The sequence below is a fragment of the Punica granatum genome, chromosome 4 (assembly GCF_007655135.1).
Source record: "Punica granatum isolate Tunisia-2019 chromosome 4, ASM765513v2, whole genome shotgun sequence".
Lineage (NCBI taxonomy): Eukaryota > Viridiplantae > Streptophyta > Magnoliopsida > Myrtales > Lythraceae > Punica > Punica granatum.
The window spans coordinates 16,596,587-16,622,446 of NC_045130.1; the positions used below are offsets into that span (position 1 = coordinate 16,596,587).

The following is a 25,860-nucleotide window of genomic DNA, read 5'->3' on the forward strand; positions in this document are numbered from 1 at the left end:
CTTGATCGAAGGGTGTAACTGTAAATTCTCATTTAAATTAACAAAAAAATTGAGACGTGTTAAAATTGATATCATATTATTACTTTGTGCATTTTTAAGTCAATTTTTTTTCGAGAATTAATAAAATGTGATAAATTTGTACTTTTTAGACAATTAACCCTTTTAAAAATTATCAAGAAGGCTCTAAATTTTCTGAATTTTTTTCTTATCCTTTTTTATTATTATAATCTAATAAAATAATGATGATACTTTATCGTATTCTATTTTATGGATATGATACTTTATCATGTTATATACAAAAAAAATTATATTAAACATTTGCTTGACACGTATAGGATATATTCCACTTTTCACTATCCACTTCTCGAGTATTCCCTAAAAATTACATATCCGAATGTTAAAACCTGAGCCTGTTTTGAGATTTAGGTTAACAAGACGTTACTTAGAAAGTGAATGGAAGGAATATATTAACATAAGACCAGCTCACCAATTACTTTTTGCTTCGGTAAATATCAGCCAATATACAATGTGTTCTTGCTATATTCAGACACCTCCTAGCCCTCCTCACCTAGTACCTATACCCGAAAGACAGAGGAGACATCGTATCAAGGGATAATCCTACTTTTTACAAGGATGCAATTACTCGGTTGGACGCGTACACCTAATTATCTATGACACAAAGAACTCCAAAAAGACCAGCAATATGAGTCACTTCTAGCCTTGGTCCTAATCTGAAAGAAAGTCTAGTTCCATCGGAAGAGAAACCCGTTTCCTCAAAAGAGATTCAATTGTCGGGCATTTTCTCTTTCGCCCGCCTCTCGGTCTCCATTGGAATTGCTCATCTAACTCCGCAAAATCCCCCTGCATCGACACATCCATTAACCCAAACTACCCAAGATCAGCCTCCAAGCATTCATACCAACGTCAATAATGGGTCAAATAAATACTGCCTTTATAGCAAAATTATCAGCACAGAACATACGGGAGTGTAAACGTGGCACCCAGTTTTCTCGTGGTTGTCCCTCACATGCTTGTACGAGAACCTCTTCCCACATTCTTTGTAACAACAGACAAAAGGCTTGAGGTTCAAGTGCACTGCCTTCACATGAATCCGTAGGTTTGATTGCTGTAACAAAGAGAGAAGCAACAGTTACACCCACGCGATCTTGGATCTAAGTGATTTAAAAAAAACGCCCAAAGTTTAGGTGGATGTGGATCTTACAGTTGAAAAAGTGTGCTGACAATCGGGGAAATGGCACTTGATCACCTTTGAATTTGGTGAAGGTTTAGCCTTGTGCAATCGGAGATGCCGCTTCATGTTCTTCCTGAGTTGCTTCGTCCCGCAAATTTCACAGATTGTGTGTTGGTGACAAGATAAGATGTGGGCTTTCAGACAATCAACAGTGCTGAACGATTTCATGCACTCGCAACAGAAGGCCTCTGTCATTTCCAGTTTAACTACAGTAGCAAAAATCATTTAAATTAAAATCAATAAAGGTATAATAGGATTTCAAAAGAAGGGCCTAGCACGCACCAACAAAATTGACTTACCATGGGAATCCTCATGCTTCCGTAATCGCGAGGCAAATCGGAATACCTTCCCACATCCAGGTTCCGGGCAAGCATACTGTTTTGGACTCGGACAGCCACTACTAGTAGAAGGAGACTCATTATCGTGCATTTCCTTCAAGTGCCGCTTCATATTACCTTGATAGGCAAACGAACGGTTGCATCCGTCAAGAGGACATGTGAAAAGCTTTCCCTCATGCTGCAGAAGGTGGCGGGCCAAATGGTCTTTCCTTCTATAGCTTGCATGGCAGTCCTCTACAGAACACTGGAATGGCCTCTGCAGAAAGAAAAGTGACATCCCCAATAAGGTATTGACGATGAGATTTTACAAAGCTACCTAGCCATGAGTCTGATAACAGGTGAACGAGTGCTCGAACCTCATGCCAAAGCTTGCGTGATTGAGGCTGCCTCGATGGAGCTTCTCAGGTGGTCCCCCAACCTGATACTGGTCCATTCGAGTTCGATAGAAAACAGCCTCTCGCATTTTGGAGTTCTTTCTTTGGGATCCAATGCTTCACGCCGTTAATCAACATGGGGTGATATTATTCATATTATCACACCCATCAAAATATCTTACGCCCTGCAAGAGTGTTCCTTTTCAGTCGAAATAAAACTGCAAATCTTATAACACGAGGACCAAGACCCTCATGAAATTCAAGGAGATCTACGCTGAAAGTCTTTTCAGAAAAATCAATTAGCATATCGGAGTACAAGTCAAGACGCATATGAGCTATACATTTCACAGGTTGTATATCCATACAAGCATATCTTTTCCTAAATACTATTTTTCATCTATTAGCTTCAACAACTAAATTTCAGGTACAAGAGCGCTCCTTTAGCATATGAAAATTAACGATGGCGGTACTGGGCAGCACAATAACACTGATGCAGGCGAACTCAAAAGTAAATTTCGAGACCAGCCCAATACCTCAAGCGAGTGACTTTGCATATGCTGCCTCAAATAAGCGGGTTTCTTAAACGTCGCCCCGCATTCCTCACAGGTATTCTTCGACTTCTTTCCCTCAGTGTTCTCGACCGATTCAGCTGGTTCCTTCTTCTCCTTCTCCACCTCATCCTGATTAAAATGAAAACATCAGCATCAGATACAGCTGAAGAAATTCAACCGAAGAAGGAGCTCAACAGAGCTGAGCTGAAACAACGTAGCAACACAATGCGAATCGGATATGAACGGACACCGGGAAAAAAAGGTCTGGCGATCGAGGAGCTGAGAGAGGGCGGAATTGATTACCTTGTGGGAAGAGAGGATGTGAGAGGTGATGAGAGACTTCTTCGATCTGCAGATACCACAGTAGTCGCAGTTGTAGCGCCTAATGTCCCTGAAAATCGAGCCTACTCTCTCTCCGACGTCTTCCGCCATCTTCCAGCTCTCTTCCTCCGGCGGATTGAGAACCCCCAGCGGCTTAATCCGGCGACGGCGCGAAGGAGGCGAAGGGGCAGATGGTGTGATTTCATCTAGGGTTTTTCGCGGCTTCAGTGATATTATATATGGGACTGGTAGAGGGACTGGGTTTTTATTGGCTGTGTTGCAGCTTAGTAGTTTGTTAGGTGCGACCCATAGGAAGACTGCCACGTGGCCGACTACTTATCACAGGTCACAGATGGCCCTAATCACCAATATTGATACTGATTTCATTAATTAAGCCAGCTAGATGGAGCCGTGCGTGCATAAGTATTTACCAGTTGGCTTTATCTTATATTTTGAGGAGGGCTTATGTTACTTTTGCTTAGGATATTGAACTTCATTAAATCATACTTTGCAGAATGCAAGTTGTAGGATGTGTGCCCTCGTTTTTTTTCCCGTGTATAGAGCGAGCCGTGGGAGAAATTGTTGTAACCAGATGGCTTATTTTGCATTTTGGTCAGGCCCTATGGTACTTTTACTGGAGAAATCAAATTTCATTAACTTATATTTCGATGACTGGAGAAATTTGTACATTTATATTGTAAATTGAATCGTGCCTATCTTTTTTTTTTAATGCAATGTAGAATATGAAAATATCGTATGCATCATCCGGAATAGTGAAGTAATTTTAAAAAATGACAGTGATAATAGAAATGCATGCCCAAGGTAAAGGTACATCGAACTTCTGTAAAATAAAACAAGTAAATGGACAATTTAATAATGAGTTAAGGGCGTTCGAATGGGCTAATTCTAACAACCAACATCGTTAAACTAGGAGCTTGGGATTTTCAATTCGAGTGCTGACAATTCGCACTTCAGACTTCATGTGTTATATATAGATTAGGCCTGATATCTGCAAAGTGAGCATCAGGTGAAGCCCATGGGCTACTTTTAAGAAAATGGAATGCAAAGCAACGAAAATGTAACAAGAGTGACTGATTTGCGACATGATATGCTCAAGTCGTGACGTAGACCAGAGGCAGCAGATAATGACTTGAACATATTATCAGGTTATGAGGAGGAAAACTGGAGCAATTTTCATGAAATTTAAAATTTTTCAAACATGAGCGAAATTTTCACCTCTTACAAAAGAAAAGAAAAGAATTTAATACCATCAATCTCTTTTTTAAGGAAAATAGAGAGCAACAATGAAGATAAAAGAGTCTTCCATTCTTACCTAATCAAAGTTTTTTTTTCTCCTTAAAGGATAATTCTTCGCAACTCAAAGTTAAGATTTAGGAATGGTAGTAGAGCCTTAGATGTATCAATTATTAATCCTTTTTCCTGTCAAGAAAATTGGTAGTGTGACTTAGTGATGGTTTGGGAGTGTTGTTGTTAATGAAAAAAAGTAATGAAATACAATTATTGAAAAATAGACGATGATTTCAAAACAAACTGCAATATTAGAGAGATATTAATTTAAAACTGTTAAAATGAAAATTTGTCCTTAAAGTAGAGAACAAATAAAGACAATTTTCATAAATACATAGTAGATTAGTAGATTATCACTTTGCAATTACTAAAATTAGTCAAGATGTAGTTTTAAAAATGTTTACTAAACACTCTTGCTTTAAAAATGGTAAAAATGATATTTTTTGCTGCGTTTGGTTTGTAAATAACATTTTAAAATCAAATTTTGATTTTGAAAAAAAAGTGGTATTATGAGATATATTCTCGATATATTCCGATATATTCATATTCTCCTGTAAATTATATTTGCTTCCTTGTATATAGCAGTGTATTATGGGATTGTAATATTCAGAATTAATCGCTTGTAATATTTAGCCTAATTTCCTTGTATTTTCTGAAGTTGTATGGCTATATGTACAGAGACTCCACATCAATGAAATTTAACACAATTACTCACAAAAATCTCAGTGTTCTTCAATTTCTTCATGGTATCAAAGCAAAATTTGCTTGATCAAATTATCGTCGACATTAGATTTTTGTTCACTGATCGCTCAATGGCTGCCAACAACTCATCTCCCTACACCGTGTCCTCCTCTGATGGGCCAGGAAATCAATTGATCTCTTGCACTCTCAATGGCGAGAATTACCTCACCTGGTCGAAGCTCATGTGGACAGCGTTGATTGCGAAGAACAAGATAGCCTTCGTGAATGGGACCATCCAGAAGCCAAATGAAGGAGACGCCAATTACCAGCAGTGGGTTACCTGCAATTCCATGGTAGTGGCGTGGCTATCCAACTCAGTTGATCAAGAGCTCCAGCCCAGTGTTGCCTGCATTCAAAATGCCAAGATTCTATGGGATGATCTCAAGGAAAGGTTTTCCCAAAGTAATGAAACAAAGGTTTATGAACTCAAGTCTCAATTTGTCTTACAAAGCAGGAAGGGCTGTTCGTCTCCAAATATTACTCTGTGTTAAAAGGATTGTGGGATGAGCTCAAAAATTTTCTTGAGCTCACTTAGTGCACCTGCGAAGCTGCTACATCGGGTGCATCACAAAGGGAGAAGGAGAAATCTTACCAATTTCTCATGGGACTCAATCCTGAATTCAATACGGTACGGTCTAATATTCTCAGTATGGAACCATTTCCTTCCCTTAACAAAATATATTCGATGGTCATACATGAGGAAAGGTAGAAAATCGTGTCCCGTGTGAACGAGCCGAGAGCGGATGCAGCCGCCTTCTATGTGTAGGAAGAGAGGGCCCAGTCTGAGATCCGTTCAAGTGGCCGCCCGTTCTGCGACCACTGCCAGCGAGTTGGCCATGTCCGCAGCACCTGTTGGAAGCTCCACGGGAAACCTGCAAATTGGGTAGCTAAAGGAAAAAGGGAAGCAATTAGGGTTCCAGCAGATGAAGAAAGGAGTAAACGGCAATCCTAGGCCGTTCAACATAGCGAGCAATCAGGCCCAAGCCCATGTTGTTCAAACCAGTGGACTCTCGGCCCAGCGGACAAGGAAGCCCAATTCATTGTCAGAACTCTCATCGGCCCAATTTGCCCAATTCCAGAAGTTCCTGAATATGATTGGGAATGATGATGAGACCGTCGACCCTCTCGTTGGTAATAATTTCGTTCCAATTGATCCAAATGTTAATTGGATTAGTGATACAGGAGCCTCGCATCACATGACGAGCCGGGCTAATCTATTATCTAAGCCCAGATGATCCATTCAAAATTTTGGGTCACAATCCCTAACGGGCAATCCGTTCAAGCGGCACAAATTGGAGATATACATATTTTGGATAATTTCATTTTAAATGAAGTTTTGGTGATTCCGTCCTTCCAATGCAATTTAATCTCAGTTGCCCAATTATCGTCTGATTTGAATTGCCGAGTGATATTTCTCACTGACATGTGCTTGATACAAGACCTAGCCACGAGGAAGACGTTTGGAGTAGGTGAACGGTCTGGGGGGGTTTATTATTTGAGGCGCGTGTCTTCATCAGCTTTTGCTTCACCGGTTACTCATGACGACAGTGACTTATGGCACAAGCAATTGGGACACCCATCCAAAGGTGTTATTTTCAAGGGACTTGCGTATGATTCAGATAAAGTTAAGAATATAGTTTGTGACATTTGCCATAGGGCAAAACAGACTCGATCTCCGTTTCCCATTAGTATCAATAAAGCAAGTCATTTATTTCAGTTGGTTCACTGTGACTTATGGGGTCCATATCGAGTTAAATCGATTACTGGTGCTTATTATTTCCTGACAGTAGTTGATGATTTCAGTCAAGCAGTATGGCTTTACCCATTACGTGATAAATCCAAAGCAAAACAGAAGTTAATTGGTTTTTGTAACTTAGTGAAGAACCAATTTGACAAATCCGTCAAAATTATTCGAAGCGATAATGGCTTAGAATTTCTTTCCAGAGAACTACAGGATTACTTCCTTCAGAGTGGAATAATTCACCAGACATCTTGCTCGGACACACCGCAACAGAATGGACGAGTAGAAAGAAAACATCGCCACATTCTCAACGTGGCCAGATCACTCCTTTTTCAAGCTGAACTTTCTACTCGCTTTTGGGGCGAATGTGTTTCTACAGCGGCATATTTAATCAATCTCACGCCGACATCGACATTATCTGGTAAATCTCCTTATGAAGTATTGTTCGATAAGGCGCCAAATTATTCCCATCTCAGGGTATTTGGTTCACTATGCTACGCACATCATCGACCTCAAAATAGAGATAAGTTTGGAGAATGTTCGCGTAAGTGCATTTTCGTAGGATACCCGTATGGAAAACGAGGATGGCGTCTTTATGATGTCCGATCTCACGAGATATTCGTTTCTAGAGATGTACAATTCTATGAGGATATTTTTCCTTTGTGTCAAGAAAATCGAACGTCAATCGATCTCAATTCAAGGGACACCCCCTTATTCTTGGTTCAGTCATATCAGGGAGAGGGGGAGAATAATTTTAGGTCAGTTGTTTCTCATGGACTAGAGTTCTGCGAGCAGCCCAATTCAGCTAGACGTACAATTTAGCCCAATGCAGCAGCGGATAACGGGCCAGATAGTCACGGCCCACAAATCCGCTCACAGCCCGTTCTAGTGACACGGGCTGAATTGCCTCCAGCAGTGGACAATAGCCTAGAAAGTACCGGCCCACAAAGTCCACTACAACCCATTTCAACTCCTAACCTGCGAGAAATTCTAGATCGTCTTTTTCCCGGAAGAAAAACATCAGAGATAGCAACTTTTCTTCCCCAAATTGCAGAAAACATTTCGTCGAGGGAACTTGAAGTTTCATCGGCTTTAGGGAAATCATCGTCATAGTCTCTCCCAACTAGAGGTTTGACATCCGAACCAACAATTCTTCCACAGTCTACCGACCAGAATACTTCTACAGGGGATGCGCCCTTATTCACTTCGGTTTCACCCGAAATAGAGATAACTCCGACTCAGCCATTTCGTCGCTCGGAAAGATCCCGTAATCCGCCTGTTTATCCGAAGGATTTCGTGTGTAACACATTTGTTATTCGCCCCCCCCCCCCCCCGTTCCACCACACCAACTCCTTCGTCTTCCTCAGGTAAGTCCACTCGTCTTAAGCATTTCTTGTCTTACTCGAAATTCAATGATCGACATCTTGCATATACCGTTGCAACAGACTCTGATGTTGAACCTAGATCTTACAAAGAAGCATTCAAAGACCCTCGTTGGCGTGCTGCGATGAATGAAGAAGTTCGAGCCCTGGAATTGAACAAGACCTAGACGATAGAACAAGTGCCATCTAATAAGAAACCCATAGGATACAAATGGGTCTTCAAAATCAAGAGAAATGCTTATGGCAGTGTTGAAAGGTTCAAAGCTCGTCTTGTTGCCAAGGGATTTACTCAAGTCGAAGGGGTTGATTTCAACGAGACATTTGCTGCCGTGGCTAAACTAGTCACAGTCCAGTTAATTTTGTCTTTGGCAGTAGTTAACTACTGGGAAATGCATCAATTGGATGTTCATAATGCTTTTCTACATGGTGATTTAACTGAGGAGGTTTATATGCGTATGCCACCAGGCTTTTCTCATCGACGTCCAGGATATGCTTGTCGCTTACGTAAATCCCTTTATGGCCTCCGACAAGCATCTCGCAATTGGTTCTCCAAATTTGCAATTGCACTTCGTAACTATGGACTTTCTCAATCTGATGCTGATCATTCATTATTCACTCAGCACAAGGATGGGAATTTTCTGGGAGTTCTGGTATATGTTGATGATTTAATTATTGTCGGCAATAACTCAAAGTTATGTGCTTCGCTCAAGCAATATCTGGCCACATGTTTTCGTATCAAGGATTTAGGCCCTTTGCGCTACTTCCTCGGCATTGAAGTCACTCGGATGGACAAAGGTTTATTCCTCAACTAGCGAAAGTATGTCCTTGATATACTTACAGAAAGTGGCATGCTGGGCTCGCGGCTTTCTTCATTTTCTATGGAACAACAACATAGCTTATCATCGGATTCGGGCTCTTCCTTATCTGATCCTAGCAAATATCGTCGTCTCGTTGGTCGACTCATCTACCTGACAATCACTCGTCTCGAATTATCTTATTCCGTTCACATTCTATCTCAATTAATGCAAGATCCACGTGAAGATCATTGGATGGTAGCGATGCGCATACTTCGGTACCTGAAGCAATCACCGGGTCAAGGAATTTTTCTCCGGCCCCAATCCATGGAGTTAATAGCATATTGTGATTCAGATTGGGCCAGCTGCCCGATGACTCAAAGGTCGGTCACAGGTTACTTCATAACACTCGGTGGTAGTCCAATCTCATGGAAGACCAAGAAACAGACAACTGTATCTCGTTCGTCTGCTGAAGCCGAATACAGAGCAATGACAGCAGCAGTTAGTGAAGTTTTATGGCTACAAAGTCTGTTTTCATCATTTGGTGTCTCATTGAATGACCCTACTCAACTGTATTGTGACAATCAAGTAGCACTCCACATCGCTACTAATCCGGTATTTCATGAGCGCACCAAACACATCGAAATTGACTGCCACTTCATTCGGGGACACTTACTATCCAAGAAGATTGTTACTAATCACATATCCACGCATCTTCAACTTGTTGACATTTTCACTAAGGCTTTGGGACGTGATCGTTTTTAGTTTCTCCTCAGCAAATTGGGCATTCGGGATCCCCATTCTCCAACTTGAGGGGGAGTATTACGGGATATGTTCTCGATATATTCTGATATATTCCTATTCTCCTGTGAATTATATTTGCTTCCTTGTATATAGCAATGTATTATGGGATTGTAATATTCAGAATTAATTACTTGTAATATTTAGCCTACTTTCCTTGTATTGCTCAAGTTGTATGGCTATATGTACAGAGACTCCACATTAATGAAATTTAACACAATTACTCACAAAAATCTCAGTGTTCTTCAATTTCTTCAAGTGGTATAAATGGTTATGTATGGGGTTTACCCTTTAACTTTGTATAAGTTATGTAATTTTGATTTTGAAAAGAGTGGTCATGGTTCTTAGAATCATGATTCGAATCGTAGAATCGCACGATTCTACGATTCTAGGGGGGTCGTGCGATTCCGATACAATGGGCTGAATCGGAAATTCCAGAATCGCCTCTGAATCGGGCCGTGAATCGTGGAATCGCGGAATCGGGCCGATTCTGCGATTCCGGATTCGGCTCAGACTCGGGCGAATGACAGGCCTGATTCGGGCCCTTGGGCGAAGGCCAGGCTAGAGTGGGCCGAAGCCTAGCCCATTGGCCTTGAGCGGTGAGCCCGACAGGTGACAACTTTTTTTCCCCCCCTCTCTTCTTCCCTCCTTTCCCTTTCTTCTTCAGTGCTGCTCCTTTCTCCCGAGTCCTAACAGTCTTGACGCCTGCACCTCCCGAAATTTCTATGCCCTAATCCACCGGACCGGACCTTCGACTCTTTACCAAGCATCGGCAATTTCTTCAGATTCTCCGACTCCGGCGAGCTTGAAGCTCTGGCTACTCCGCAAATCTGAATTCGACAAGTTCCGAGCTCTGAGTTCTAAGTTCCGACTTTTCTTCGGCAGTTTCGACTTCCGACCTCTATTTCTTCCGGAGTTCCGACAGCCATTTCTTCCGACTTCCGCCATTTCTGCCGCAGCTTCGACCTCACGAGCAACACAGCTCAGAGCTCCGCTTTGCTCTGCCTGACGTTTAACTGACCCGCCGAGTGTCCAGCTCCAGACTCCAGGTACCTTGAATCGAACATCTGATCGCGTTGTGCTTCGATTCCTTCGATGTAAACTGAATTGAATGTTAGCTCAACGTTGTTTCAGTGGTCCTGTTATAAATGGTTAAGGTCCTGTTATGTTTGGTCGTTCCTGGAGTTGGCTCAAAATAATTTCTTCGGTGTTCCTATTCTTGTTGCAGCTGTTGTTGTTGTTCAGCTAGTTTATGTTAGCAAAAGCTTAAGATAGCAAATTGATGGGGTGGGGATATGGAAATGAAAATGATTCAAGACAACAACTATTTGGCTTAGTAGTTAGCTCAAGACTCGGGATTGGTGGTTAGGATATGCACACAAAAGGGCTGTCTTCGTGAGTTCGTTCTTCGAAAATTGAATGGGTTTTACTTCCCCAGGTTGGATCTCTGGCATTGAGTTCTCTGTGTAGTGTCGAGCTTTGTGTCTCCTCAGTCAGTGTTTCTAAGTTAAGCGTTTCGGTGTTTTATGTAGAGTTGATATTTGTGTTCCTTGTACATGTATGACCCTATAAAGGACTTGAAAACTCCCCGATTTAGGGGGCTCTTTCAATGAGAAGCTCCGTCAGTAAGAAACTATTCATAGCCAGACCGAACTGTATGTTTCTTGAATCTTTAAGGCGATGCTGATGCTTCTCTTGTTTCCTTTAGTTTTTGAGCATACACAGATATGTTCTTTGATTTTTTTGGCTCATAAAAGTATAATACATATATATATATATATGTTATTTTTTTAATTATAGGTAGAATCTTACGATTCACGATACGATTCTACGATTTACGATTCTACGACCCTCGACCGATTTTAGGTAGAATCGCGATTCTGAAAACCTTGAGAGTGGTATAAATGAGACTCACCCTTTGACTTTGTATGAGTTACTTTGTTTTGTTATTGGTAGAATTAAGTTAAAGTAAGATTTTAAAATCTCACTTTGAATCCAAACAGAGTATTAATCTCTCATCATACCCTCAAATGAATTATGAAATGCTCAATATAGCACCACATGGACCAAATTATCATGTCATTATCATATCATATCATATTATATGTGTACTATTACCATTCGATCGAAAATGTTTGGGAAATAAAAGTAATCATTTGTGTAATTAAAAAATAGTTCATGTTAAAGATGTTAAAATGCGAAAAGTTTGGGGATTTTTTTAAGGGTAAATTACAAAAAAAAATTCAAATTTTGTAGAATGTCTCAATTTTGTCATAAATTTTGTTTTGTAACAGAAAAAATCATAAATTTTTTAAAATGTCTCAAAAATGACATTCGTTATAACTTCCGTCAATTTTTGCCTAAGTGGACTGTTAAAGGGACCCACCATCAGCAGCAAAAATTGACGAAAGTTATAACGGAGGTCATTTTTGAGACATTTTAGAAAACTTATGATTTTTTTGTTACAAAACAAAATTTAGGACAAAATTGAGACTTTTTACAAATTTTTTTTTTTTTTTGTAATTTGTCCTTTTTTTTATTAACCTAAAAGAAAAACGTGGTTATTAGGTGAAAATTCGCACTGCATTTGAGAAAATTACACGGCGGGTATACAATTCTCCCACGCAACCGGGAAGTTGGTGCCCGCCAGCCAGGCCCGGCCCCCCACCTCCGGCGACCAACCAACCCTGCAACATCTGACAGAAACGTGGCGCGGGTGAGAGACAGAGAGAGCGAGAGAGGGAATTGTGTTGGAGAGATGGAGACGCTGAAGGAGGACGAGGAGTACAACTGGAGGGAGGTGAAGCTGCCGAACCTGATCCCCGTCGTGACGGGGGAGCCCCCGGAGCTGGAGCGGGAGACCGGGGAGAGGCGGCGGGGCAGGGACATTCTGGTGGCCATCGACCACGGTCCTAACAGCAAGCACGCCTTCGACTGGGCCCTCATCCACCTCTGCCGCCTCGCCGACACGCTCCATCTCGTCCACGCAGTCTCCAGTTACGTAACCTAAAAATCCCCGCATAACATTCCATCAAATCCGGCAATGGACCGTGCATTTGGTTTCCTTTTTGAGCTTCTGAATGATCGAATGTGCATTCATTGTGTTGCAGGTGTGGGGAACCGGATCGTTTACGAGCAGAGTCAGGGGCTGATGGAAAGGCTCGCCCTGGAGGCTTTTCAGGTCGCCATGGTACGTTCAGATGCCGTTTCCTTTAATTTGGGCTTTGTGCAAGGAAAACTGCTCTGTCCTTTTATGGAATCAAAACTACTTGAAAGACAGATGCTTGTTGAAAAATGTATTAATTCCAAAACCTCCTCAAGAATCAAAATACAGGGGAAAAAACTTTAAATCTCGATGATTACGAGGTCAGGCAGAAATGCGATAATGGTTCTGCATCTTTGAATCAAAAAGCAGAGACAAGAATCTGTTTTGTTTCTCCCAGAACGTGGGCAAAAGTTGATGTCCTGCTAACTGTCCTGTGATATCTATTATGGTCAGATGTTGGCTTTGCGTAGCTATGATGATCCATCAGAATTTCCTCCAATGAAAATGCTTGATCACTGCATCCATTATAATGCAATTTTGGCAATAACTTCTTATGTCGTGTACTACTAATTTCGTTCCTTAATGGATGATGAAAAGCCCATTTTGCTTCTCGAACTTTGGAAAGAGCTCGTAAGCTGGCTGGTCAATGTAGCAAAATCTTTCATGTATCGACTCTGCCTCCCCATGCTGAAATGGAAGCTTTCTTTATGTGCAGATGGTGCTTCTTTCTTCTTGTGTGTATTACTGAATGTGATATTCTAATACAGGTGAGGACTACGGCTCGGATTGTTGAAGGGGAAGCTGGACAAGTGATTTGCAGGGAAGCAGAGAGGATCAAGCCCGCAGCTGTCGTGATGGGGACAAGAGGCAGAAGCCTTATTCAGAGGTTAATCCCAATTCTCTCTCCTCTCTTCTTCCCTGTAATGGCTTTCACCTCTCTCCATATCTCACGTTGAACGAATGCAATTTGTCTGTAGTGTTCTTCAAGGAAGTGTCAGTGAGCACTGCTTCCACCACTGTAAGGCGGCTCCTGTCGTTATTGTACCTGGGAAAGGTAGTGCCTTCGAGAATCCGTAATCATTTAGTATGGAATTTCAAATGTGTACTTTTCATCTAAAAAGTATCTACTTGGTGATATTCTGTGTCTTTGCAGAAGCTGGAGACGAGTCATTGATTTAGAAGAGGTGTTAGAGCAGATATTTCGTGTTTGTAAGTCATGATCAGTGTTGATTTCTTGGTTCTACATCTTTATGGAAAGTGAGGTTGTATGATTTTACCCATACTCAAGCCTATGCAAAGATAACATATATTGTTAAATGAAAGCTGTGTGTGTTGTTCCTCCTTTAGTTAAAACCATAATGATTCCTTTTATCTTTTATCGCGTTAGTGATGCAGGGGCATCTAAGGCCACTAGAATATAGGGTACCCCGACTTAGTCATCCTTGATAAGTTCCAAGCCATGCGCTTGAAACCTGATTATCAAGATTAAAGTGTTTCTACATACAGAAACATCTCATAGATCGTAAGTCCTGATTCTTGAACCGTCTGAAAGTCCACAAAAATTGCTCTCTTTAGTTGCACATATGACGCTTTCGGTGTTATGTGCTTTTTTACCCCTCTTCAGAAACTGCATAGAAAATCTACTCGGGCTCTTAGTTTTCATAAGGAAGAATACACTGACTTGAGATTAGACTTCTCCAGAATTTGCTTTTATTATTCATTCGAAGTGAGTAAAGTTAGAGAGAGAAACAGAGGGACTGCATAAGCATATTATGGTGAAACGCGATATATTTCTAGTGATACGTGAGTTGAGGGTACTATGCTTCTGGACCCATCAAACTTTCTATTCTGGCATATCCGGAGACCGTAAAGGTAAATGAGGATGGATTTACAGGTGAACCGGGCCACTTGAAGAGATGAGGCGGAATCATCTCTCACAATCTGATGCAAATATAAAGAATCAGAAGAGATTTTGTTTGAGGATGATGCCAGGGGCAGCATCTCTCAATGTATTGTTGTTTTGTGGCTTGAAAATGAAGGAAATGTACTGTGGCTCTCCGACAATGAGAATAATGCACTTCAACTGCAGGCAAATCGCTTGCTGGTCCCCGAAACTAAATTCGGAGCAACACTCAGATGTGAGTCGAAAATATTTATACCTGTTGATATACCAATTCGTATGTGAACATTTTCTCTTTTCTTTGATAATCAGGATGCATGGTTTTGCAGAAGAACATTCCTCATCATGATCAAAGAACTTCTCAACAAGGTCGTAAGAGGCTCAGCCTTTTAGGTATCTCACACATGCTCCTATACCTGGATGGCTTCATTTATAAATAGTCGTATACACCAAAAATCCTTACCCGAAGTGGATATCTGTGCGTTCCTGGTACTATATTTATTTATGCTTCTTCTATTTCAGGAAGTTCTACGCGTAGTATATGATGTCCTATGCATGGATGGTAGAATTTTCGATTATTTTTTGGTGGAACTATCAGTGTCCCCATCAAAGAGCTCCTATAATAGTAGCCAAGGATGTCCACATGTATCCTACATTGGTCCATCTTCCCTTCAAGACACTGTGCCCTCAGTTTGCCTCTCACTCTCAGCTTCCATCTACTAGGGCTACGTCCTTGCCCCACGAAGCACTAGTGGTGATCGTGCCCTCTCTCTTGATAACCTGTCGCACTCATGATCTTGGACCATAAGATCTGCTCGTTATTTCCTACTTTTGATCCTTCGGATGAAAGAAAACTCTAGGAGAATAGGATCAAACAGGGCACTATTGATCTTTCCTTTAAGTAGGCCAGTGTATGTAGATTTAGGTTCCTTTGGCCCTACCGATTCTCGACCTTCCCTTTTAATGATAGTTTCTTTCCCGGTCCCCCGGGCCCCCGTCGCTATCAAATTTTTCTGGATCCTTTATTTGATTGCGATCCGGTCCGTTTTCTGTCTCCTATAGAGATTTTGTTCTAGTCATAGCAACGGAAAGAATTCGACCGTGCCATGAAGAAATCCCTGCGACAGTCTGCCATCAGGGAGTGTGAAAAGTTAATGTACTGTAGTGTTTAACCCGAGAAGATCGTACTCTGAAGGCACAAACCCAGAAGCTGAGGTCAATGCGGCATTGAATTTTATTTGTTCAAACTATTCGGTAAATGTACGTACAGATAATTCTATGTACTGTGAGGAGACGAGCGAATAATCTACAATCAGATCCATTCGGAATGAATTGTAAAGGAATAGGATGAATTGGCTGGTGATGCCCTTGTTATATCACATCTCCATCTTTAGATTACTAACCTCAACTGAACCTGCGGAAATTCAATTTGTTTACTGCCATTAGATGAAATAGTCATGAATAACGAAGAATTTATAAGTCGTATGGAGCCCGAAGATAGCCATGTTATTGTTAGCGAAGTTCATTTACCTGTATATTGCTGAGATGCAAGAGATGTAGCTCTTCCTTGTTGAAAGAAATCGACATTGTAAAGGTTCTGTAAATCGCTTTCCCAGGTCGACGAAGGCAGTATTTGCTGCAAATGTTCAAAGAAAAAAAATCATATAAGTGGATACTAAGAAAAAACAATATAAGAGAATCACTTGTTTAACGAAAGAATTGAAGTACAGAAGGTAGTCGGAAACTGGAGTTACATTGAAGATTGTCGAATCCAAGAATGTCTCGGGGATTGGCAGGGGAGCGGTTATGGATGCTTGATGCCCTGCACTGGTATTGATTCCCAGTTCCAGGCCCAGACATGAGACTGCTTGGTGCATCGGGTTTGCCTGCAAGTAGTTGATATGGCTGTTGATTTCGGGCGACATGTCGATGTTCAGAATGCTTGCCGTGCAAATAGGAAAAGCCTGCAGATTTTTTAGCACAAACCGCTTAGCTGTATGTTTGGAAGTGTGGGTATTTAGTCTTATATTCCCCAATTTTTCATTCTCTATTTCAAGGAATGCAGAAAACTTTGTGAAAACCCATTTCCAGAAAACTAGCAAAAGGGTTCCCCGAAAAACATAGTAAGTTCCAAAAGGTTGTCAATGATGTCTAGGAACAATGATGTCTAGGAAATTGCAGATATATATATATATATATATATATATATAAAGCATGGAAACAGACACCTAGAATTTGAACACCCTTGTCAGGATAAACAAAATGGATTCCTAACCCCTCAAAATAGTAAATTGTCACGTTCTTAAACCTCGAGATTAATTACCTCCTTTGCAAAGAGGTTGTCAATGTTCAGGTCGATCATTGGATTCACGGCAGCCAGTTTCATGGACAAGAACTGTTCGGCACGAATCAAAACACGATTAATTTTCTCAACAGTAGCATTTCCCAACAAAGCGATAACAATAAAAAGCGTGTAAGAACTACCTCGATTTGTCTTTGGAGGGACTGAACGTAGTTAATGATCTCGTCAAGCATTCCTGCCTTCCCGGTGATCTTATTGCAACCCGGAACCAAATTTTGCAGGTACTTCATCCTCTCACTGATCTTTTCCCTCCTTGCCTGCACCAAATTTCAGAATTCAGATGACATTTCCCAATTGAAGAAAGTCCTGGAACTTGCTCAGCTCATTTTCGGAACTTGAAAACTGACATGGAAGTTTTCCGGTCAAAAACAGAGGACTGAAAATTCTCCTCAGGAGAAATGGGCCCGCTTACCCTTTCGGCTAGGCTGTGGCTATCGGTGGCTTGGCCTCGGCGGGCCCGGACATGGATGTAATCGGTCTTCTGGATCTCGGAGGCTTTCGAGGTTTCCTTGGAAGAGCAGGCAGAGGTTTCTCTCTTACTGCAGTTACCTTTGCTTATGTTGTTGCTCTGTTGTGTGATCTTTGACTCCTCATCTTCCATAGGAAATCCTCTTGTCTTCTTGTCTTTGTTCTCATCATCTACCTGAAAAAAAAAAATCCCAAAAAAAGGTTTTATTTTTATAATCTCTTCAGAATAGACATTTTTATCTATACTGCCTAGGTTAACGAACCCGACCAGTCGCATTGCGTAAAATACGGGCAACTCATTGATTAATGATTAAAGAATTGACTGGCAATATCCATCAAGTAGAAAATGATAATCCATATTAACAGGCAACAATCAGCACAAACCTTGGTGGTATGCATTTTGTCAAATTTCCTCTTCTTAAGAGAGCCCTGCCTCCCAGCCAGGTTCAGGTTCGCACAACCTTCTCCTGGAATATCGGGCGAGCCCAGTTCGGGCCACCCATTTCCAGGCCCCGAGTCGAGCTTCACTGGCTGGTCCGGGACCTCATGAGAGCCAAAGTCACCATGCGGTCCCTGCCATCTCAGGTGGGCCCGCTGCCGCTCCAGCACGGTCATTCTAGATGCGACATGTCCCGGCAGCATGACGCCAGTGAAGTCCGAGACACCGGTGGAGTAGAGGAGTTTGCTTGGCTCCTGGAGCAGAGAAGGAAGGCTGGAGGAACTAGCGAGCTGTGAGCCTCTGTATGTGAAATATAATATAAAGGGGATGGCTCAAAGCGGATAGGAGAGTGGAGTGGGGGCAATTTGTCACATTTATTTGGTATATATGTATATATGCGTTTGCGTGTGTATTATTAATATTGTTATTATTGGATAAATAAAAGGGTAGGCCACCGGAGGACCTGACAGAGATGCCGGGGGCTGAGACAACTGGCCGGAATTATTATGCTGAGAGAGACTAGTGGGCCCACTTTCTTGTCTGAACCGGGTGCAAAGGGTTCAGGCAATAACCCAATTCCGACCGTCGGATGGTCCGCCTGCCCAGAGACTCGACGACTATGATTGCTTTTCGTGTGCATGCACTCAACCCGTATGACAATCCTACATCAGTCTGGTCGGGCTCCATTTGCAGCATGGCTTACTAGCCACAAAGAGTACGATATATGGTTCGCGCCTCATGGAGTGGTAAGTCTCCTGCTCGGGTCAAGAACAGTAACATCAATCACATGAGAATGATCTTCGATACCCAATGCCATAAGACCTATAGCGGTCAGAGTTAAAAGAGTTTTACCCGTTGTGCGTGATGTTCGGTTTTAATTATATGATGATATCCGAAGAAATGGAAGAGAAAGGGAGTAGGGGCAAATGGGGTCGAGGGATAGCTATCCATAAATGTTTGTTGTGGGGGAGCTTGAGTGGGCAGTGGGGAGCCACTGACATGACCGCCACGTGGTCGTGTCCGGAGCTCCGGTCCATTCCGTTACGGGTTGATTTGGTTGGCGCAGCCCCCGCCGCAATTCCCAACGGGGTTTTGTTTTGGGGACTTTTTGCCTAAATCAACTCACAGCAGCACCTGCAGGTGTTCCTTCAAATTTCAGAAATGCCCCAGTTCTTTGACTACCTGTGCAGGGGAGCCACCTTGCTTCATGCAAATTCAATACGGCCCACCTCGGCCGTCTCCCCCGATGGGACACAACATCGCTGAGTGAAGCTTATGGTTGCCAGCTGGAAAGGTGACCCATTGCGTGCATAGATTGTCAAAGAATGAGGTTATTCTAGAGAAACCGATCCAATTCAAAGTTATTGATGTTTATAGTATGGGAAAATCAATTTCTTCGGAATTCCTCTAAATCTTTGCATTGTGAAATGTCACTTGCGAGTGATTCGTACAAATCAAATCGGAGAAAGCAATACCTCTCTTATGGTATTGCGAAATAAAAAAAGTAAATATGTTGATTTTTTTTTGGATTAAGCTTTTTCTGAAGTTAAGGTTTTACTATAAAACTAGTGGTCCGTGCTTGCACGGTGCTGCGGGAAGATATGTAAATTATTTATCCGGATGTTATAATCTCTTTTAAGTAGATTAAATCGTATATATTAATTTATAAATCTATCATGTAAAAAATTGTCATTTTTTTTATAAATAAAAAAGGTCATTAGATATAAAGAAAAATATATGCGGTCCATTAAAGAAATATATATATATATATATATATAGTCCATTCAATAGTTTTTTTTTACAATAATATATCGTGGTACGAAGAACATGTAAAATGTTATTGAAATATTATACGTTATCGATACCCACTATAATATCAAATTTCAAAAAGAAAAGGAGGGAACACTATAAATGTGAATTTTTTTTTAAAAAAGATACACTATAAATGTGCAAATAAGTAATTAACCAAAGATACACTATAAATGTGACAATTTATTTACTTTAATTAAAGTTTTTTCATTAACTTTCAGGACAATGAGATTTCCATAGTTTTTGGGTAGATGATTATTTCGTTTTAGGAAAAAGTACAAAAATTCCCATTGTGGTTTGAGTTTGAGATAAATTGGACCGTATAATTTTTCTAAGGACAAATAACACCATGTGGTTTACTTCGTGAGACATAATGGACACTGTTAATTTTTTTGTCACTTTTGGTTCTCAAAATTTTTTTTTGCCATTATTACCCTCAAAAGTTCAACTTTTTTCAATTTGATCCTAAAATTCGAAAAAAAAGGGAGAAGGGGTCGGGGCCGTCGGTCACAACCCCGACCCCACCACCGAGGTCGCATGCACCCACAGAGGATGCCGACGACCATGGAGGTGGGGTCGGCGGCCCCTCGTCCCCGAATCGACCGGGATCTCGAAAGTGAGATCCTCGATCAATTCGGGGACTAGGGCTACCAATCGGCAACTTTGATCCCACCCTCGAGGTTTCAGGCGTCCTCTGTGAGTGCATGCGACCTCGGTGGTGGGGTCGGGGTCGCCGACTGACGGCCCCTTCCCCTTTTTTTTCTCAAATTTTAGGACTAAATTGAAAAAAAGTTGAAAGTGTGAGAGTAGTAATGGAAAAAAGCAAAGTTTGAGGATCAAAAGTGATGAAAAAATTAATTGTGAGGTCCATTATGTTTCATGAAGTGAACCACATGTTGTTATTTGTCCATAGAAAAATCACAAGGTGTAATTTGTCTCAAGCTCAAACCACAATGGAGGTTTTTGTACTTTTTCTTTCGTTTTACTCTTGTGAAGATACTAAACATTATGTACAATATGTGTCAACATGTATAGACTTTTCTGCTTCTATAACTGAAAATTTTTGGAGTTTAACAGTGTAATGTGAAATAATAATAGCACATTATTTGCCATATAGTGATTGGTTGGAATTTTAAAAATCAACCATGCACCACCTATGTCCTCGTTCTCAAAGGCACACTTCATAGGCAGATTACATATGAATTTTTTTTACTGTCGAACTCAACCATAGGCTTTGTATATCTTATGTGGCATCATTGTAAGAATTGTTTTAGCCTTTTTCTGGTGTGAATCCTGATATTCGGAATGTCAATTGTGTCTTGACAAATTCAGTTGAGCTGAGTTGGTCCACTAAGGGGTAAAACTCTCTCAGTATGAATTTTTTGCATTCACAAGGATTCGAACCTGGGACATTACTTAAACTAAATAAATATCGAACCGATTGAATTAATTCATATTGATAGTTGTTTTAGCTTTTTTATAATTGTACATAGATTATTGCTCCCCGCATAAGTACAGTTCACGAGGGCCACAAAAAATACTTACCGGAAGGAGGAAAGGCATTTATTTTCTCTCCCCTTCCCTTTCTTCCTCCTTTTTTTTCTTTTGACATGACATTTGTTTTTCTTTTTTCTTTTTTCCCCCTTCCAGTCAGATTGATGATATGATACATGATATATTTCTTTCCAAATGGCAATTCTTCTGAAGGATGGGATCGCCATTTTTCCAGGATACTCCATGACTTAGAACTTCGTCTAAGTTTTTCACTAAATACCTCTAATAATCCTCCCTGCCCTAATTACTCATAATGGTTCAAATTGTGAATTTCTCATATAACCAATGACATTTTTTTTTCTATAAAATAAGAATAATCGGAAGATATATAGTTTTTTCCTTTTCTTTCTTTGCTTCGTTTTGATAATAATATCATTGAAGGTAAAAGTGGACTGTATATATCTAACATTCCCCCCCCCCCCCAAAAAAAAAAAAAACCAAAACCAAAATTAAAGAAAAAAGTGGATCATATATAGTGGGTACAAATACAATAATTATTTATATGTGCTCAAAAAATGTGTAAAATATATATGGCTTTTAAGGATTAGATTAGATTCGTTAGGAAGACAGGGTGGGGTCACACAATCTTACAAGAGGGTCCATTTTGGTTTTATACGGTGGGGGCCCATCACAGTGGAAAACTTTTGCGTCGGAGGAGTTAGCCCCCATATTAAATGAATGTGGATGTGGTGGGCATGGCCTCCAAGTCTCAATATGACCTTATTGTTTCGAAAGTGATTGATTGGATTAGGGTTTTCTTCTCTCTTTAATCTTCTCTCTTAATCTTCATTTTTCTTCGGCAAAATTGATGATAGGGCTCGTTACACGGCAAAGTCTTCAGGCAATACGAGGCTGAGGAGAACAACCAAAGAAACGGATTTGAGAGAAATTTTTGATATAGAATATTTAGGATAAGATGTGATTATCCCCTTCAAGTGGCAATGTACGTGATTATGGTTCGGTTTGTGGAAGTCAAAGTCGGGCTTGTCCTTATGTTCATCATGTTTATGGGAGGGTCATAGTTTTCTAACAAGAACAAAACGTGTAATTAGCACTACTTTCACTATCGAAAAAAAAAATCATGCGATTTTTTTTAAGACCTTTTAGATCAAAAAACTATTACAAAAAAGAGAAACAAATATTTTTATAAACTAGAAAAAGCCGATTAAAGCGTCGTTACCTAAAAGGATACTATCTTTATATTGGTTTAAGATCTCATAACCAAATCATTAAATCCCTAAATCAATGCAAAGATATTTAGTAGCAATCATTCCTGAGTTTAATTTATCACACTAATTTGACAATTTTCATGAGAGTCTTTTTTCCTTTTGTTCCTTTTTTTTTTCCTTCTCCTTTTGTTCTGCATTATCGTGCTGGGGGTGGTGTTTTATAAGCTGGAGGCAATTAAGAGGATGGGCTTTACACTTGAATAGCTGGAAGCACATACAAGAAAAGGATTGAAACCAAGAAATTATCCACTTAGCCTTCATGAATCTCTCACCAGAAATTGCACCCTAAAGTGAAAATTTCTTCAGATAAAAATTATATATCAATGTATAATATTCATTATAAAAATCATATAACATCCAATACTATTTTTATTAATATGATTGATTGATACGATTCATTGAACATGAATCGGTGTATCAGGTTTTTTCTCGATAAGCCCAGAGTCTGCCTATGTTTAACGGTGGATTTTGGGACACTTCCACATGACATTAGACCAAAAATGGAGGCAGATGGGGCCTTTACTCTTATTCCTCGCCTTTTCCTTTGCTTTCTCCATGGCTGGCCCCTATTAAATTGGGTTCCTTTTTTTGTTTTCTATCTTTTTTTTTTTCCCTCTCTCATCCATAATGTTCTTCTCTGTATTTATGTTCCAATTGACCACTGACAAACATGTTGTTCAAAACCACTATTTAATTTCAGCAATTTATGTTGTTATTGAAAAAAAAAAGACATAGCACACATATATTGGTGCCTTATCATAGAGAATTAATTGAAAAGATAAATTCAATTAAATTAGAAATAATTATACATCACTTTTCAAAAGAGATTTACGTGCATTTTGGTACTTTTTTTTTATGTATGCATTTTGGTACTTAACTATGCATAGGACTACTAATGTGAAAAGACGGTATGTATTCTGACGAAATGCTATTGATTTTAGGAGGACTATAATGAGGACGACAGACCCACTCTTGATCCACTAACAAGGAAAGTAGCTTGATATTGGTTGGAGTCCAATTCGTTAGGGATGTTCCTATCTATGGGGATGACCTGTAGACGGGCATGGACATAGAGATGAAAGTAATCCCAATAATAATGTGCATATTCCTTTTGTTTCAATACAAAATAAAATATAGGTAGTACATCATATCTTTATCTATAAAAAAAATGATATGATTTGCTTTTTGAAAAATAAATATATAGCACATCATATCTACAAAAAATAAATCTATATCTATATATTTTTAGAAAAATTAAAGTTAGTTTCTAAAAAAATCAAAATCCGAGAAAAAACAATCAGTCCAAATCTATATCTATATTTTTTTAAAATAAAACTAAAATTAATTTTCTAAAAAAAAATCCAAGAAAATAACTACTAATCCCACGCATCCACCTTTATTTGTTTAAAATTTTAAAATAAAAAAATAAAAAAAGAAAGAAAACCTCAAAAAATCGGGAAAATAATGACCGGTCCCACATATCTATATCTATATATTTTAAAAAATTTAAAATTTTTATTTTTTTAAGAAAAGCTCAAAAAAATCAAGAAAATTTCATTAAAAACCGAGATAAATCATAAATAACTAATAAAGGAGCACGAGTAGTCCCACTAAGTACTGAACCTAGGACCTCTAGATCAACAGGCGAGGGTGTGCGTCATTACGCTACACTCTCTTTTAATGCTTTCATATTTTTTTTATATGTATATATATACAGCTTTCAGCAGGGAGGGCGACCCTACTTTATAATAGGATTAAAAACTGGTTTCCATAATCCCAAATATATATATATATATTAATATTTGATACAAATAACCCCAATGGTAAGAATAAGGGTAAGTATCACTCCTGTCTCAAGTTCAAATCCCGTGGAGTTACCTACCAGATCTTCAGCTGGTTTATCTGTCCTGTGTACGTTCAAGGGACTAAGGGGTTAATTGGGCAAAATCTAAATATCCCAATTATATATATATATAAAAGAATAATACATATATCTTCTAAGCCAAGTGTCTATATATTTAGGTCTCTCTTTTCTCTTTTATCTCATCCTACATGGATACCGAGTTTATTAATTAAAATGAAAAAAGATGGAGATATATAGTTGGAGAAATGGGCAACGGAGAAAACAAGTGGAGGATAGCTATAAGCTACAGCTGCAGATTTGATGATGGAAAAAAGAAAACGGTGTAGGTATTTCTTATTGCATGCCAATTCCATGTCACGCACACGAGAAAATATTTAATGATTATTATTTATTCACTTTGAATGAGTAAAAATCAATCAAAATACTTATAAATGAGAAACTGTGAGTCCATTATGGGGTTAGTTTCCCACTTGATCAATCCAAAGTGACGAGGAGTCCTGCCCAAAGTAGTCTAGAAGACCCCATTATGGGGTTAGCTTTCCACTTGATCAGCCGAGTGAAACACGTGAGCCCATCACACAGGTAGATTTTTGGGTGCATAACAGAAAATAAATAGATGGAATGTCGGATAGTTTATACGTGCATGCCTACCTCAGTCACTGAAAAAAGTCTTGTATGTAACGGTGGTATTATGTGGCAATGCTGCAAGTTCAATTTCATGCCACAAGTTCAATTTCAGAACAGAACACTCCGGATAGTTCGATTTGTCCATCTTACCATATTTGGTGTCATGTATCAGATGGTTCAACAACGAGGATGACGATGGCTGCCTTTGAGGGATAAGCTCATATTAACTCCAAAAGTCTGTCCATCTTTCCGAATCACCTTGTCTTGCTGAGACTTAGACGATAGATTTTTCAAATTCGAAAGATTACTTCCAAGCTCAAACTAAAAGTTCGTTATGTTCAAGCTATTAATTACAATAATCGATCAGTGGGATTTGGCACCCCCACTAACACCGAAGAACTTGCAACGATTGAGAAATGGTATCGTCTTTGTCATAAGGCAATTTTTGAGATCAACTGGACCACTGCTTTTGAAAATGGGAAGCCCGAGTGAGTAAATGGCCCCTGCTCTGCTGGGGTAGTTGGTCTGAGCATGAAAGCAATTCCTTCTTCCGTTTCTTATCGCACATTGAGCCCTCCGGTCAAAACCAGTTCGTGTATTTTAAGGTTCCACATTCGAGCAGACTGAAGTTCTTCAAGGTGTTCCTTGAACACAAAGCGAAGCACCATTGGTAAAGTTTTGGTTTTCTCGTCTCTGCTTCCAATTACAGCTATGTCTTGGATGCTAGTCTCTCCTTTGTTCTTTGAAACTCAGCCGATTTGTTCCTGAATGGTATACGGGGAATCGTACATGAGTTTATTGGCTTAGTATGACCGGAACGGTTACGAGGTTTTACTTGTGTATCCGGAGGGATATGCATTTTCTTGGTCTGGCTGCTTCTAGTATGTCACACGCTCTACTTGAGTCTGTTCTCCGTTTTTGTGGAAACTGCTCGTCGCCCTTCAATCTATATCTTTCAT

At 40.0% G+C, this 25,860-nt stretch overlaps 3 protein-coding genes across 3 annotated transcripts; 1 reads left to right on the top strand and 2 right to left on the bottom strand.

Moving 5' to 3' along the window:
- Positions 1-463: 463 nt before the first annotated feature.
- LOC116206267 (transcription factor IIIA) lies at positions 464-3,047 on the bottom strand. The gene is made up of 6 exons (XM_031539092.1): positions 2,819-3,047; positions 2,498-2,644; positions 1,552-1,846; positions 1,223-1,458; positions 983-1,126; positions 464-861 (listed from the first exon to the last, which is right to left on the bottom strand). The coding sequence occupies exons 1-6, from the start codon at positions 2,945-2,947 to the stop codon at positions 727-729; spliced, it is 1,086 nt and encodes a 361-aa protein (XP_031394952.1). The 5' UTR covers positions 2,948-3,047; the 3' UTR covers positions 464-726.
- A 9,137-nt stretch (positions 3,048-12,184) lies between these two features.
- LOC116205400 lies at positions 12,185-14,002 on the top strand. Its single transcript, XM_031538000.1, has 5 exons — positions 12,185-12,599; positions 12,714-12,793; positions 13,417-13,535; positions 13,627-13,703; positions 13,803-14,002. The coding sequence occupies exons 1-5, from the start codon at positions 12,362-12,364 to the stop codon at positions 13,826-13,828; spliced, it is 540 nt and encodes a 179-aa protein (XP_031393860.1). The 5' UTR covers positions 12,185-12,361; the 3' UTR covers positions 13,829-14,002.
- Positions 14,003-15,734: 1,732 nt separating this feature from the next.
- On the bottom strand, positions 15,735-18,187 carry LOC116205399 (transcription factor bHLH63-like). Its single transcript, XM_031537999.1, has 7 exons — positions 17,764-18,187; positions 17,324-17,554; positions 17,034-17,168; positions 16,873-16,944; positions 16,304-16,513; positions 16,080-16,185; positions 15,735-15,963 (listed from the first exon to the last, which is right to left on the bottom strand). Exons 1-7 carry the CDS (start codon positions 18,019-18,021, stop codon positions 15,926-15,928), a joined length of 1,050 nt encoding a protein of 349 aa, XP_031393859.1. The 5' UTR covers positions 18,022-18,187; the 3' UTR covers positions 15,735-15,925.
- Between the last annotated feature and the right edge of the window lie 7,673 nt (positions 18,188-25,860).

Bases quoted from the DNA above. Each gene is read 5' to 3' on its own strand.
- LOC116206267 (XM_031539092.1), bottom strand. From the start codon at position 2,947: ATGGCGGAAGACGTCGGAGAGAGAGTAGGCTCGATTTTCAGGGACATT. The intron at 1,127-1,222 runs GTAAGATCCACA...TCTTTGTTACAG, and splicing joins GTCAGCACACTTTTTCAACT to CAATCAAACCTACGGATTCA. The intron at 862-982 runs GTATGTTCTGTG...GTGTCGATGCAG, and splicing joins GGTGCCACGTTTACACTCCC to GGGGATTTTGCGGAGTTAGA.
- LOC116205400 (XM_031538000.1), top strand. From the start codon at position 12,362: ATGGAGACGCTGAAGGAGGACGAGGAGTACAACTGGAGGGAGGTGAAG. The intron at 13,536-13,626 runs GTTAATCCCAAT...ATTTGTCTGTAG, and splicing joins GGCAGAAGCCTTATTCAGAG to TGTTCTTCAAGGAAGTGTCA. The intron at 13,704-13,802 runs GTAGTGCCTTCG...GTGTCTTTGCAG, and splicing joins CGTTATTGTACCTGGGAAAG to AAGCTGGAGACGAGTCATTG.
- LOC116205399 (XM_031537999.1), bottom strand. From the start codon at position 18,021: ATGCTGCCGGGACATGTCGCATCTAGAATGACCGTGCTGGAGCGGCAG. The intron at 17,555-17,763 runs GTTTGTGCTGAT...TTTTTTTTTCAG, and splicing joins ACAAAATGCATACCACCAAG to GTAGATGATGAGAACAAAGA. The intron at 15,964-16,079 runs GTAAATGAACTT...GAATTTCCGCAG, and splicing joins TGCATCTCAGCAATATACAG to GTTCAGTTGAGGTTAGTAAT.